Below are 15,602 nucleotides of genomic sequence, written 5' to 3'. Positions count from 1 at the left end.
AAGACACACGGAGAGCGATCGAAGAAGAAAAGGAGGAAAAGAAAAAGTGAGAAAGACATCTGAGCTCCTTTCTCTCGATCTTTCTGTCTCTCGTCTCTGTGTCTGCCTTCTGCCCGTCTCTCCTTTTCTTTTCTTCTTCCTTGTTAAAGCCATACTGTATTTGCCCGCCTTTGTTGGCAGGGGGTAAATGTAGGGCTTGAGGACAGGGCGGGAGGGAAGTAATGGAGGGGTGTGGGGACTTTGAGTTCAGAGAGTTCAGCTGAGGAGAGAAATAAATTCATAAACAACAAAGGAGACGTGACGTCAGGGTTGAGGGGCTGTCCAACCTGCTGCCTGAATCTGAGCCTCCATAGAAGAACCGGATTCTTCACACCACGTGTGTGTGTGCGTGCGTGTGTACAGTATGAACGTGTGCGTATGTGTGTGTGCGTCCATTGTCCTGTCTTTGAGAAAAGACTTGTGGTGTTCAAGCAGAGAAGCTGGGCTATTGTGGTCTGCTTTGTGTCCGCAGTTGGTGTTTGAAGACTGAGAGAAGCCTGTGGTAATGTGTGTGTTGGTATCTGTTTGGCCGGTCAGAGGACTCCGCTGCTATTATTACAGCAGCTGCGACAACGAATTAGGCGTTTCACTCGAAACAAGCTTTGCTTTTTGTCTGTAATTGGTTGCTTGAATCGAATGGTAGAAGAGTGTTCCTGGGTTTTTTTAGAGTTACACTCAGTATTTTCAAAATGACATCAGCTCGGAGGTGAGTGCTGATTGGTTGGCTCGGCTTGGGATACCCGCTTCAGCGCCAATGATTGGCCCGCAAGCTGGCTACAGGGAAGGTCGGCCATTAATGAGCAGATGGATTTATGTTTTCTCTCCTAATGATTGAGGTCATCTAGAGGCGACAGCTCGCTGATCCAAGATCTGCATTGGTGTTCAACTATCATGCTCGGGTGAGAAAGCAAAGGGAAACCTGGGAAGGATGCCAAAGGCAGGGGGGGGAAGTATCCACCCTCCCTGCTCATTGATTCATTTAGCTGAACTCTCTGAAAGCCCTCCCTCTCACGAGGGCTGATATTATCCCCAATGGAGGGAGAGAGGACGAATTGAGGGGAGACGCAAAGAAAAACGGGCAGAACAGAGATGTCAAAAAAGACAGGAAGTCTGCCAGGAATCCTTTTTCTGGTGAGAGAACTTGAAAAACAAAAGTCCAACAGCATATATAAGAAATCTCAAGCCAGTTTGAGCTTCTTTAAAAAAAAATCTATTGACTGTATGAACATGGTGAGATGCAACAATATGGCAGAAGTGTCGGGATCTGCTTGTCTCTCTCGCCATCTGTCTGTTGCTGCAGGATAGTATGAGTGGGGTATGTGGACAGAGGTGCGTTTTGGATATTGGATAATAAACGTGTACGTTAGCCGATACCGGACTGTTTTGTGTGGCCGTGTCGGCTCACGACAGTTGACGTTTCTTCTCGTACTTTGTTTCCTTGTCTTTCTGTGGCACACTCTCAGTCTTAACTCTTTTCTCGGACTCCTCCTCTTTCTGTTCCTTCTCTCGCTACAGCATGTCACTCCCTTCCTCTTTCTGTGTCTCTGCACCCCCCACCTCCTCCCGTCCTCCCCTCCTTTTTCTCTCCTTCCCTCTTGGCAGCGGTGCCAAAGTGGGCTGGCAGACCGAAGCAAACACAGCACAGGGCAGAGCAGAGGGTGATCCAAAGGCTGGTGATTTGATTATGTGTATGTCTGTGTTCTTAACTCCTCTGTTGTTGGCATCTTCTCGTGTTTGACTCTGTTTTGGTTATACGCCACTGACAGTAATGCAAGTCTACTGCTGGTCTGTTTTGGACCTCTTTGCTGTTGGTGTGTTTGATATTGTCGTTTGTGTGTGTATGTATTTTCTTTTCGCGTGTGTGTTACAGTGGCTGTGTGTGAGCAGACGTCCCTCTGTCACCTCGTGTACGGACAGACGCACTCACGCCAGTAGGAGGGGATTGTGGGAAGGGGGTGTAGCTCTCAGAGGGTGTGCTCTACTCCTCTCTTTTCCCTTCTTCCCGCCATCACGGCCCTCTTCTCCTTCAGTCGTCCGGCCCAGCCCGCCGCTCACTACAGGCTTCAGGTATTTTCCTTTTTTTAATCCTGTGACACCTTTTCCCTGCAGTCTGTCTCCCCGAGTTCCTCTCGCCCTGTTCTCTGTCCTTTATCGTGGTCTTTCTCCTAAACGTTGTCTGTTGTTATCGGTTGCCACGCCGCACTCTCCTCGGCGCCATTTTGGCTCAATGTACATAACAGGAGAAACTTTTCTAGAGCTCAGAGGGACACTGCGACTCCCTGCTGACAGTCTTCTTTCCCCTGGTGTCTGTATCTCTTTCTGTCTTAACCTGAACCCCTCTTTTCCGCAGGACAGCAGGCTCTGACAGGGGGGTCAACAGTATTTTCTGTGGTTTTCTGTATTGAACAGGTGTCTCTTTGGAGACTGGTAGGAGGGACGACAGGCCTTCTTGGTTACTTACTGACCTCAGAGGGTTGTGTGGCTTGAGAATGGTTGTAAGCTTCAGGTTAGTGTAAGTATAGGCGCTAACCAGTGTTGAAGAGCTGTTATGGGACAAGTGAGGCACAAATCTCTTATCATCCGGGGCCATGGCGATAGAGGTAATATAAGGACAATATTTACTTCCTTTGTTTCTAGCCACTGTAAAAAGTCCGATATATGGCAGAAGTTTCACAGAAACATGTTTGCTGGTGCAGTTGTGTATCCAGTTTTATGCTTTTTCAGTCTAGAGTTGTGTCTGTTTGCCAAAAGGTAGCTGCTACAACACTGCGTCATTAACATCTTTATATACTTTACATTTCAGAGGAAGCATTGGGCAGAAATGAAACCGACGATGCTGTAAAGAAAAAGGTTTTTTCAGTAGTGAGACGAATGTTTTGTTTTATTTGCTTTTGTTGTTGTTGTTTTTGTTTTTTGACGCGCCACATGAGAAGAAGAAATTTAAAGATGAGCGGTAGCATTTATGTGACCGGTGTGTATTTAGGCAATATGTAAAACTGTCGTATATAAGGGTAATTTTGATTACAGCTGTATGTCAGAGACCAGAACACTGCACTTGAATTAGACAAGCGACTGTGCATATTGACCAAGAGCCGTTTCAATCATTTAACCAAATTTAGTTGGTCAGATATTACATTGAAATATCTGCTTACTGTACATGTAATTAGGAACCTAACTGGACAACTTTATGCCAGTGCTGCATATTGCATCTAAATAGGAGTTGGTGTTAAAATGGCGCTTTCATGCCACGTGTAAACAGTGAACACCATCAGACCTTTTCAACATACCCCTCACAATTAGCGGCTATGCTACTCTGTCAAGTCTCTATTTTTTCTGAATGCTTATCTTTCGCATAAAGTGGCAAATGGCTGCATAACAAATGTAAACTAGTTTTTTGTTTGTTTGTTTTTTGGATTTTTTGCATATCAAAATGTGGTACTAAAGAAAGACAAACGTTAAGAGGAAAAAGGGCTTGAAAAAATATAGAGATCAAAAGTTACAGAGATAGAAAGAGAGGTAGGAGTGGGAGTGCTCTTTCCCCGCCCCTCTCGTATCCTCAGATGAACTTATCGTGTTGCCTCATAATGCTTCTGAGTTTTTCTCCTAGAGGCAGTCAGGCTTACTTCCTTCATTCAGCCTCGACATAGCTGATTGGTTGATATCTTGGCTGACCGACTGCGGTTTGGAGCGAAGCAACAGGAAGTTTCTCTTCTCATGCAGGAAGCTGCAGCTGTTTCGTCCTGACATACACTGCTTTGCACTTTTGCACGCATTCTCTTTGTGTGCATGTGCACAAATATGCACATGCACACACGCACACATGCACTGGCTTTGAAAGGGCATACCTTTCCAAGTGTTTGTGATTATATGCTGTATACGTGCATGCTTGTGTACAGTCTGCACCGTGTGGCATTTGTAAACGCTCTAACATGTGGGCGTGTAGCGACATGCAAGGCCAGGATTCTGAGCTATCAGAAACATTTGAAACCATGGTAACCACACATCTCATTAGCACATTAGCAAAAGCATAGACAAGTGGAGATGAGAGGACAGAGAAAGTAGATGGAGAGGAGGAAAGCGACCTTTCTTCATTCGGAGATTTTAGAGACACACACTAGTCATTCGACTACTTGGAGGACTGTCCACACAGCCCAAGCCTGCAGACTGGCTGTTTGGCCTGTCAGCCATAGCTCCTTGTCTATATGTGTATCTATGGGTCGGGTTGTTGTTGGAACCTGATAGTCAGCACAGTGACTCCCATATGCTCTTGGCGTATCTGGGTCATATATCTTTTCCTCAAACAAACTGTCCAGCATGTTTATCCAGCTCTCAGGCTGACTCATGTCAGTTCAACATTTGTCTGTGCAGCCATCTACTGCACAAAACCAAAACACTGATCGCAAAAGCCTGGAAGCCTTTTTATTTAATTACCGTTCATCTAATCAAGATCAACTGAGCTCCTTTAATGCCCACAGTTTGAGCAACTGTGCTGTGTTGTCTGTACCAGTGTACGGTTGTGTTAGTACACACATATGGCAGCATATCTCTGCATACATGCGAGCATGAGCTGTGTGTTGTGCCTAGCTAATGAGGATATACAGAACATCAGAGCGGGCACCATGCCAAGTGGGATGGTAGAGGCTCAGTGCTCCTTCGTCCTCTAATGCAGGAATATAGCGCTCCTGAGAGAGTGGGAGGATGAAAGCTTGTGTGATAAAGTCACCATGGTGCTTTTAAGAGGATCAGTAAGAATGGACGTGAGTTAGACAAGGAATCAGTCGGGGAATTCTTCACTCTGCCATCTATTGTGGCTTACTTCCTCCATCAACGCCACCGCTCCTCCCCCTCTTTAACCACCACCTCCACCTCCTTACTCCCCTTATTGAAATTCTGCCTGGCACACAGACTCTGTCCATTCTTGGCACAAAGCTCAGAGAGCGAAAGAGAGAGAAACACACAAGAACCTGTACCAATCGTCTGGTGCCCCGTCCGTTGTGTCTGTGCCAAACATTCATTCTGTCTCGCGGACCGAGGGACCAGGCGAGCCAATAGGTGTTTTCCTGCCTCTGCTTCCTGCGATAATCTGCTCCAATTTTGAGGACTTTTGTTGGCAACTGGGTATGCTGCGAGTGTTCTGAGATTCGATAATTAACCCGCGTGTTTACGTTGTTTGCATCGGACAAGGAATAAATCGCCCGGTGGGGTCTGAATCCTCCCGTCAGTGGAGGAGAGGAGCTAAGGCTGGTTTCCATTATATTCTTAATCCTTTTTTTCACGTGGGTTTCTGTTTGTTTTAATGTGGAGACGTGAAGTTTGTAAAACCTGGTTGCCTTTGCTCGCCATTTTAATGGCGTTTGCTCTTTGTTTGACACTGGCATGTTTAGAAAGAAAGAAGAAAGGACAAAATGAATGGGCACGCCGTGGTCAATATGTCCATTAAAACATTAAACCATCCATTCTGATTTTAGTCTGTGGTCCACAAAGGTCCACTTTGCCTTCTTTCTAAAAACATAATGAAGGCAAAGTGTTTCTTAAAAAGGCCTCCCAGTTTAGTAAGTAACTGGTATAAAAAGACTTGATGTTGAAATTTTATTCTATGGGCTTTATAGAGAAAAGTGATGCCAAAGAGCTCAAACTGTCAGAGGGTTTTGGAAACCTCAAAATACTCGTGTACCTGTCACCCAGAGAAGGTTGACAAGGCCGAAGCAGGAAATTGCCTCCAGAAAAACACATCCTGGTCGGTCACAGCAGAGTCGTGTTATCAGAGAGTACGAGTGGACAAGGCCCACGTTTCTTGGCTTACACTGAAACCGCCACTGTGAATTTACAAACATTCAGCCGTAATTCTGCTGTGACAGATGCACAGTCTGTCTGATAGGCAGATGGGATTAGCTCAGAAGGCCAGATTTCTCCAAGTTCCTCCAGCTGCCCCGCAGACGAGAGCTGCGTTTATTTTCAAGAAAAAGTTATCGGGCCCAGCCGGGACATACGTACCTGCTCTAAGCGCCACAGAAAATATCTGCGCCCGCAGACGACAGCGCCCGGCGGCCTGCACGTGACTGACCGAGTTTGGCCTCAGTGTTTCCAAAACAGTCGACTCCAGTTTTGCGCAATTAACCCAGAAAGCACAGAACTCCCCACCAGCATTTATTGTGTGCATGTTTTTACTCGGATGTCTTGTTAAATCTTCGTTAACGTGACCCATTTCTCCGAGAACACTGTGTCGTATCAGCCTTGTCCTCCGAACACGGCTGCAGTCGGGGGACGTTTCTTGGCGACTAAGCAGAGCTCATAGATCTGTCACTGGCGTGGTGACAGAGTCGGGCGTCACGCCAGCGCACCCCCACCCATTCTGTCTGTCTGGTCTTCTGTAGTCAGTCTAGCAGGGTCTACTGCATGCTAACTATAGGCTGGTCTGGTCCAAGTCTCAGGGGTTGTGGCTGTATGCTAATTTATGCAGGCGGTGTACCTTCTAACCTCATCTCTGTTAGTCTGAGGCCCCGGTCTGGCGTTTGTCTGCCACTCATTAACCCCGCAGTTACTGGCATGTCAACCTGATGTGCACGAAGCTAATCTTTATCTCATGTTTAGCAATAGTTTAACTGTTAATGGCTGAAGGAGAAGCAACGACTTCCCAAATGAATCAAAGTTTAACAGAGAAAAATGCCTGCCTGCTCTGTGAGGGTGCTACTGAAACATTACACGGACAGAAACATGCTGCACGCGATCGTGGCTTCGTCCAGCTGCCTGATAAGTAAAGTTAGAGTTTCCCTCTCGCTCCGTGATAGAGTGTCGTCTGGCTCTTTTGGCTTCGCCTTAGTGTTGGCACAGGACTGACTCTCCATCACTGCCGATAGAACAGCTGTGCTTTCTTCATCACGATGCAGCAAGCTCACGAAAAACCTAAAAGGTAGACCCTTACAGTGTGTTAAAGCAGACCTAAAATGGCCGATGTGCAAGACGCCATTTTGTGTTTCGTTGTTGTGTTTTGGGGGGCAGAATCCCAGCTTTGTATTCAATGAGAGGCAGCTGGTGGAAGCCATATTTGCAGGCATCTGTGTGTGTACCTCCGTCTGAGGAGCAGCAGCCAGCCTGCACAGGGATAGCCGCTGCAATGAGCTCAGTTTTTGGCGAAAACGGAGGATTCCTGGCACAGAATCGAGCAGCTCGCTTTTTTTCTCTCTTTCGATCACATGCCAGAGTCTCAGGAAGCCAGTGAGTTGTTTGTTGGGCTTTCACACATTAGTGCTCTCACTTTCCGTCATCCACTCACCGTTAAAATGATTTGTCTCTGATTTATTTTAATGGAACGTGTTTCTTAAAGACGTCACAGAAAAACGGGGTCGATCGGTGAGGATGTGCAAATTCGGGTCTTCTTTTGTTTAGAAGCGATAAATGTTTCTCCAAATCTTGGCAGTTGAAGACTTGTTGGCGTGAGGCGTGAGCACTTTCACTCGTGACTTTGAGCCGTACCTATTTTAAACCAAATAAAACAGACACGGAGAACAAAAGCAAAAATGCAACGAGGCTCCTTTTTGCAGAGGTTGAATTTCAACACGTCACTCGAAGATATATATGAAAATATGTAACTTTTAAAAGTACACGAGAAGAAAACTTGAATAACCAGATGCATTTCAGTGAGTTAGTTAATATTACTGAGCGCTTTCTTTCTTTGTGCCGTTGCAGGAAGGATACCTTTGTGGATCTTCGATGTTGAAGCAACGTGGATGCTGTCCTTGGAGCTGAGGTAGTAGATTGAATAGTTGTGGGGTTGTGTAACCTCTTTTTTAAATAACTATACAATCTACTGTCTTTCCCAAGAGACAGCCGAGTCAGCCGCTCGCCGACTGCCGTCTCCAAGCAAAAACACGATCGTTCAGCAGTCTTATTCTTGTTTTCACGCCGAGCAGGTAAATAGGCCCAACATTTTTAGAAAGGTGAACCTGGGGTGTGTTTGACTTGGGCTCTGACAGGGTGAGGTAGTAGGTTGTATAGTTTGGTGGGTGGGACTGCACCCTGCTCAGGTGATAACTATACAGTCTATTGCCTTCCCTGAGGAGCTCACTGCACACTGAGGAACATACAACACATGCTCATGGCTCAAGTATGACGTTTATTGCCAGATATAATAAAAAAGGAGGAGGAAGACACGCAGCATGATTAGTGTTGAATTGACTGGAAGTGTTAACTTATGTGCTTTTAAAATATGTACATTTTAATAAAGTCACATTTGTCTTGAATAAGTTGTCCAAAAATCAGTGAATGGCAACTTGAAATTATTTGTCACACACTGCAGTTGTGATTGTCGTCGAACAGGAGCTGTGCCGTTTGTTAGTGTGTGCCGCCCTCTAGTGGAGACACAGGAAATTGCTATTTGTAGAATAAAGTTTGCACAAATATCCATAAATGGAGATTACACTCAACTGGCTTCTTTCCCCCAGTCTATGTGATTCGCTTTAATAAAGCTTTACATGATGGTTGAACACAGATTCTATGAGTAGATAGAAACTTCCTGACAAAGTCCAAAAGGCCCCGTATTGGAGACTGCTGTTCCATCTTTATCCAGATGTGTATGTTAATGGCTCAGCTGCATGTTAATGATCTGCGAACCTGCTTTTTCCCGATGGCAACAGTTTAACCACACAAGGAAGCGCCTCCATAACTGACTGTAGGCCTGCTGGATCTTTGGAATGCGACAGGCATAGATCACAGGGTTGACTGCTGAGTTGGCATGAGACAGGAGAATACCTGGAACATTTGGATTGGCTAGTGTTACATTTCACAGCAAGTGGTGTTAATGAGTCACATGCTCTCGAATATTTAACAACCAGCTGCAAACTGCGTAAGGGCTAGAAAAAGTACTGTCACCTGCCTGTATAGAGCGTTCCCTGTGTGACAGCCTGAGGGCCTTGAAACAACAGCAGACAGTTCATCAGGTGGAGAGGAATCCAGCAGCCAGCAAACAAGATGAGAACGAGAGCCAGGGAGCAGGCCAGCCTCTTCTCCCTGAGCAGAGAGGCCTGGGTCTGAGGGCAGCTGTCCTTTAGACGTCCCTGTAGGCTCCAAAAGATTCGCGTGTAGAGGAGGGTCATGACCAGCAGGGGTGCCATGACACATCCGAGAAAGTTGAAGTAGACCATGAAAGGGAGGGAGATAACTGAGAGGAAAGTGCACGGCGGGCGGATGAAAGAAGTGGAAGATGTGTTGGTAGAATCAGATGCTGGGGAGGAGTAATTGTGCCAGCCGAACAGAGGAGTGAAGCCAAGGAGACATGAAAGTATCCAGCAAACAGACACGCCGATCCATGTGTGCCTTTGTGTGGCCAAGGCTTTGTATCTGAAAGAGGGATAAAGCACAATAAAAGGGAAAACCCGTAAATATCACAGTGTTCACTTACAAAACAGGAGACCCAGAGTTCCGACCTCACCTGAGTGGTGTGTGCAACCGCAGGTATCGGTCCACAGCAATTGCTAGCAGTGACAGCACAGATGCCTGCGTCAACACCAGCACAACACAGCTGAGAAGCAGGCACAACTCAGGGATTAGACTCACCCAGCCATCCAATAATACTGCAAGGGGCACAGCGGCCACACCCACAAGGAAGTCAGCCACTGCCAAGGACACGAGGAAGCAGAATGTTGGTTCCCGAAGGGAATCCCGGATACCGAAACACACAGCACACATCACCAACACGTTACCAAAGCAACATGCTGCAGCAATAAGCACTTCTAGTACTGTGTAGGCCACCCAGCTCCATTCAGCCATTAGAGCAAGACAACCAGAAGCTGTTACGAATGACAGAACGAGTTTCCTCGAAGGCAGCTGAGTGACATCCAACACATTCGATGGTTTGTCTGTTGTTCCTTTTGGCTTCAATTTAGCAAAAAAGGCACTGAGCTGATACTTTTTATATGCGAACGTGCACGCGCTTGTACGTGCACAAACAACAGGCATGCACTCCATGGAGACACCATCTGTATTTCATCAGTAAGTGAAGAGCCTTTCCCTACTCCCAATAATGTAAATGTGGCTTTTCCACAAAAGGGGTGTGTTTCGTGCTGTAAGGGGTGAAGAAAAGTTGGAGTTGCAGCAAGATGACATTTAAAAGTTCTCAGTTACGACGAGTCCAAGTAGAGATGTATCCTCAGCAAAACGTATCGAATGAATCAAAAGCGAAAGCTTTCATGCAAACAAAAGTCCCATAAAGACAAAGGTTTTTAATGGCATATAATGGTTATATTTATTACCTGACTGAGTTACTATTACAGTTGCATTTTACTCTGAGCCTTACAGCTTAAGGCTAAAAATCACTAGTCTTTACTAGTGGAGAGAATGATCTACAAGAGTTCATCATCTATGAACTCAGTTTTGACTGTTAAATTTTAAGCCACAAGGTACTTGGTAACCGCAGTAAAGGAAACGTGGATTTCAGGAAAAGGTAGAATTTCTTTTCTGCCTTTCTTTTGGAATGAAAGTATCGAAACAGGTCAGAATCATACAGAAATACAATACATGATACACCAAATTAGTCACTTTTACTACTTGACATTGCAAATGTGGCACGAAGAAACTACTGGAACAAAACCTGTGAGTGTGTTCTGTAAAATCAAGTACTAGTACAATAGTACAATAGGTACTGTTGTTTATTTAACTTGGGATTGAAACTCAGTTTGGCAGCTTTATAGAAAAAAAAGTCTACTTCTCATCAAAGTTTAGGGTGTGTATCTGTGTGTGCTCGCTTCTGTGTGTGCAGACTTTTTAGATGTTACTGATTAACACGTCTGTTTTTAGTGGCGGTTTTTCACTGCATGCTCACTTTGCATACAATTTTGGCCGTGGGTGCAGGTCTGTCCATCCATATCTGTGTTTGCTTCAGTTTGAAAGCACATCTGTGTTTATTTGAGCCACATGCACTGTGCGGGTTATCTTTATCATTTTAGACACACACACACAAGCATATAGTCAGATGTTCTGAAAATATGTGTAGATTTATTTCATCATAAAAAAAGACATTTTTGACACAAACAGATGTTTTCTTAACCAAAATGAAGAAGATGATTGTAAACTGTATCTGCTAAATATCTGCGATACAGAATCACACACAAAGAAGAGAAATACGCTACTTTTATTTGAAGGATTTAAGTTCTACTTATAAAGTAGATGTTCTACAATAACCTTTTCGATTTACATGATAAAAGCCAGATTACCTCTCCCACCTAGCCTGTACCTGAAGTTTGCATTTACAGTTCATCCCCTCACACTGAATACAATGTGGGTCTGTATGTATAACTGACTCTGAGCTACGGTGCATCTGCTTCTGGCTTTCAAATACTCAGTATTCATTTGTTATTCAAAATGCCACAGAACTATAATAAGCAGACACGAGATTCATGGGACACCCAAAGTGATTTCCCTTGACATCCTTTGTCCTTATTCTATTTCTATGCTAATATAGATTCATTGTTTCTACATTTTATTTGAGTCTCCCTGTAGACATTTTAGCGTCTTCTCATCAAAGCGGTAAGTGAGCTTCCGTTTAACTTTGTGAATCTCGCCTGTGCGAGAGTAGTTCCTTAGAGCCCGTGCCATCTTCTGGTACGTCATGGGCTTGCGATTCCCCTTTCGCCGACCCCACAGCTGGGCCAGGCTCTCCTTGTTTTGGGAAGAGAACTGAAATGTGCCAGAGGAGGACTGGACCCACCAGATGCAGCTACGCATCGATGGCGTCTGAAGCATCTCAAACAGGAACTGGAACAGCCGCTCCTTCCTCTTTCCTTAGGAGGAAAAAGGGGATGTAAATACAAATATGAGGTAACACTGTCTCATATGTGCGTGCATGAAAACACAATGCTGTGTGGGAGACGTTTGGTATTTGTAGGCTGTTGAGAGTTTTAGTTCTTACACACATGTTCAAATGTGGTTCTGTCTATGTCTGTGTGGGTGTTTGTGTGTGTGTGTGTGTGTGTGTGTGTGCCACTCTACCTGACAGTGGTGCAAGAGGCAGGGGATCTCTGTCCTTCCTGCTCCCTGTGTCAGAGGATGGTGACGGCGAATCCTGGTACTGGGAGCTACTGGACTGGGAATCTGAGTCAATGTATCCAGATGCCTCATCGGAATATGCTATGTGTCCCTGTGGTGAACACACACACGCACACACACACACACACACACACACACACACACACACACACACACACACACACAGACAAAAACGTGTAACTATCTTTATAAATCATATATAACACCAATGAAATGGCTCATGTTAGTCTAAATTCTACTTCGAGTTGATCGTGCCTCTCACACAGTATGAAAAAGATAATTAAGGCTAAATTTACCAGGAAGTTGAGGTTCTTGAACTTACCCACTGGTTGTCATGGGGACTAGGCCAGGCTTCGGGCTGCTGTCTGTATTCCTCACTGTGAGAGCCACAGTGCCACTCATAAGCATGCTGACCTGACCAACTATTCTCTATAGAGGAACACAAAAGAGATACAGAGATATGTAGAAGTAATCCACACTCAGACACACTCTGGCATCTCTCTTATCTTCCCATCATTACCATCATGACACTAACCTATAATTCTGCTGCCTTGGTGGGAGTGTATGTGTTGCCCCATTGAGGTCAGAGGCGATGCAGGCATGTGTGCAGGCTGGACCTCCAGTGAATGCTCCTGCAGGTACTCCTCGATGACTTCCAGGTCAACCTCAGGGCAGGAGGAAGGAGCCACTCCACTCCAGGCTCCCCTGCCTCCACTTAGCTTGATCTCGGTTGCATAAGCCATCTGACACACACACGGCAGGACATAATGAACATTTGCATTTGTTGTATCTATTGTCAGTGATAGCCTGAGGCGTTACTATGAGACATAACACCCATTTTGTTTTGTTTTCTTTCTTTCTTCTCATGAAGCCCATTGATGTTCTGTTGTGTGCCACTGTTGTGCTGTGATGCACACAGTGAATGATTTTGCTATCTGAAGATCACTGATGGACACATTCATCAATTTTGAATGAGCCTCGGTCTGTTTAGAGCCCTAAAAAAGGAGCACAGCTCATTCTTATAATAGGATTAATTGAAATAGCACACATTTGGAAAACTTAATCTCGCACTAATGAAATGAATTTGATCCTAGCTCTGTGCTGAAGGGTTTGTGTTTTGGATAAGAGCCAAGGAACAACACTGCAAGCATGTGTATTTTAGTTTGACTGGCAAATTTATGCAAGTGTTTGTGTTTTCATGGCCACAGATAACATGCAGGTAACCGTACCATATGGCTTAGCTTTTCATAGCCCATTTCCCAGTAGCCTTTTACCCTCAGTCTATACATAGATGACATGGAAATATTTAAGACCAAATTGTCACTCAGATCCAGTTATAAATATATAAATATGCCTTTCCTTCATTCACACAATGCCCAACAGAAAATAGAGAAATTATCAAAAAAAATCTGATCAAACTCACCGTCTCCATTTCTGTCAGCATACTAAAAGGATGATCTGGAAAGAGAAGACGACCTCATCAGTTGAACCAATGGTCAAAACTTTGTCAAACATGAACTGAGAAGTGAAAGAAGCCGTCACACATAAACTCAACACCACTTCTCTAACTTATCAGACACCATCATATGAAAAGAAAAGACAAAAAAAGCTGACTTGAGTGAATAAGCACAGCAAAGATCGACGTACCTGTCGAAGGCGCACTCCTGCGTGTGGTGCAGTAAAGTAATATCCTCAGGCATTAAAAGGCGGAGATGTCAGAATGTGAATGCTCACCTGTGTGATGTCCCACCTGGATGTCACCTCTCTTATACTCTATCCACACATGCCCTCCTTCCCCTCTCATTGGCCAGTGAGGGCTGTCAAACGGGGGGGGGAGTGGTTTATTTTGCCTATCTATTGTCTCTTCATACAATGTAATTTTTACGTTAATATTATCCAAAGAAGTGCTACTGTACAGTCACTGTTTTTATAATTGTTTTCAGATGTACGGACGTTTAAATGACAGCAATAAAGTTTGTCCTGTTTTTGTTTCACATTTTAAGGGAGTCAGAGCCTGTGGTGTGCCCGTGGTTTCTTATCATTTCATTTGGCACAGACGAGGTGCCATGGAGGACAATAATGTGGCTATATTATTTTGATTTTATATTTCTGTTGAGGTCAAACATGAAACTCATATGAGCAGGTTAAAAAATATGATATGATATATATATGATAAATATGATGAGTGATGGGTATGTTACACATTAAATTTGTTGCAGAAAAACAGATTCTCTAGAGCACAATAACATGTAGATGTAAGTACATCTAAGAATATTTACACATTTGTACCGTCCCCTAATTTCAAAACTATAACTCTCATTAAAACTTATTTGCAGATGTTTTGTATTTACAGCATTCGTTATGTTAACACTGGGCATTTGCATAAAATCAAGTGAGAGAAGAGTGAAGGCATGTTCTCTATGCAAGGTCCGTCTCCAGGACTACTTAAAAAAAATCTAATCCTAACTAGGAAAAAATAATCCTTGGGAATATCATACTTCCAATGCCTAAATACCAGGATTTAATTATCAATGCTTGGAGTTAAGAAGAGTAAAAAATTCTTAAAACACATCCTCAGGACAATAATGCAGTTAAGGTAAAATAGTGCTGTAAAAGTAAAATGTTACAACTCATCTGTGTCACAGATAATCCGCTGGTTTCACTTAACCACAAAGTTGTAACTGTAACTGTAATCTGAAATTATTTGTCATCACAGTGATAATGAATGCTCCTACACAATGACATTGTTCTTCATAAACCATTGCAGGGAAGCAAACAGCGGCAGGCAGTACATCACCCCGCAGGTTAAGAAAACAGCGTTATTCATAGGTGGCTTTTGATGTGTGCTGCATTGTGGCTGCTTCCTTTTTTGTGCTGTTTTTGTTGTGTGTGTGTTTTTTTTAAATTTCAGGCGTAGATTCCTGGACACAACATGTGTCGTAGCGCAACATGTGCTTTCTTTCGCACGATGCATATAGGAGAGGGATTTCCCCAAAGCTTTTTTTTTTATCTGTGACAACAAACCTGTCAACCTCTTAGAGTCTGCTGTGTGCACTGTCTGGTTCGCTACAACAGTCTCAGTGGTCAAACAAACCAAGTTAAGAGTAGATAATATTAAAGCAGATAATGCCTTTATTCCAATGCTATTTTGTGTGTGTGTGTGTGTGTGTGTGTGTTTGTGTGTTTAACCTGTGTTCATTTGAGGTCCTGCAAACAGTCCAGTAGGACACGAAACTCTTTTTCTAGTGGCGAGTAAACAGGAGTGTCAGCGATTCTTTATGTTAACCAAATGTTAAACTGATGAACTTTTTACAGTGTAGATCTGCAAGGCATGCTGGGACATGATGAGCATCTACATCCAAAAAAAGCACGAAGCAAAGCAGCAAACTATGTTATCAAAGGCCACTGACTCATGATAAGCACTGCCATAACAAATCCAGCCTGTTGCCTGCTTGGATGAATGATATATGGTGCATATGAAGCCGTAGAAGCAGTGGGTATCACAGCACGATAAAAACACCGGG

The 15,602-nt window shown here is 44.2% G+C and overlaps 2 protein-coding genes and 1 long non-coding RNA gene across 4 annotated transcripts; 1 reads left to right on the top strand and 2 right to left on the bottom strand.

The window, feature by feature from the left end:
• The first annotated feature begins 58 nt into the window (after positions 1-58).
• Positions 59-8,462, top strand: LOC146363705 (uncharacterized). 2 transcript variants are annotated; one of them, XR_014798895.1, is made up of 3 exons: positions 59-1,727; positions 1,910-7,254; positions 7,726-8,462. It is a non-coding gene; the product is annotated as an uncharacterized LOC146363705 (long non-coding RNA). The 2 variants fall into 2 exon arrangements; XR_014798894.1 differs by having other exon boundaries at positions 241-1,727; positions 1,910-2,106.
• A 152-nt stretch (positions 8,463-8,614) lies between these two features.
• LOC146363704 (adenosine receptor A1) lies at positions 8,615-9,804 on the bottom strand. The gene is given in 3 exon segments (XM_084917070.1): positions 8,615-8,805; positions 8,846-9,375; positions 9,467-9,804. Coding segments are annotated over 3 exon segments (1,059 nt in total).
• Positions 9,805-11,505: 1,701 nt separating this feature from the next.
• LOC146363703 (uncharacterized) lies at positions 11,506-13,985 on the bottom strand. Its single transcript, XM_084917068.1, has 6 exons — positions 13,726-13,985; positions 13,502-13,536; positions 12,614-12,821; positions 12,401-12,507; positions 12,022-12,169; positions 11,506-11,813 (listed from the first exon to the last, which is right to left on the bottom strand). The coding sequence occupies exons 2-6, from the start codon at positions 13,520-13,522 to the stop codon at positions 11,506-11,508; spliced, it is 792 nt and encodes a 263-aa protein (XP_084773194.1). The 5' UTR covers positions 13,523-13,536; positions 13,726-13,985.
• Between the last annotated feature and the right edge of the window lie 1,617 nt (positions 13,986-15,602).

The sequence above is a fragment of the Perissodus microlepis genome, chromosome 20 (genome assembly GCF_051167445.1).
Source record: "Perissodus microlepis isolate ML-2025 ecotype Zambia chromosome 20, ASM5116744v1, whole genome shotgun sequence".
Lineage (NCBI taxonomy): Eukaryota > Metazoa > Chordata > Actinopteri > Cichliformes > Cichlidae > Perissodus > Perissodus microlepis.
The sequence above is the reverse complement of the archived record's forward strand: the minus strand, read 5'-3'. Positions and strand labels throughout refer to the sequence as shown.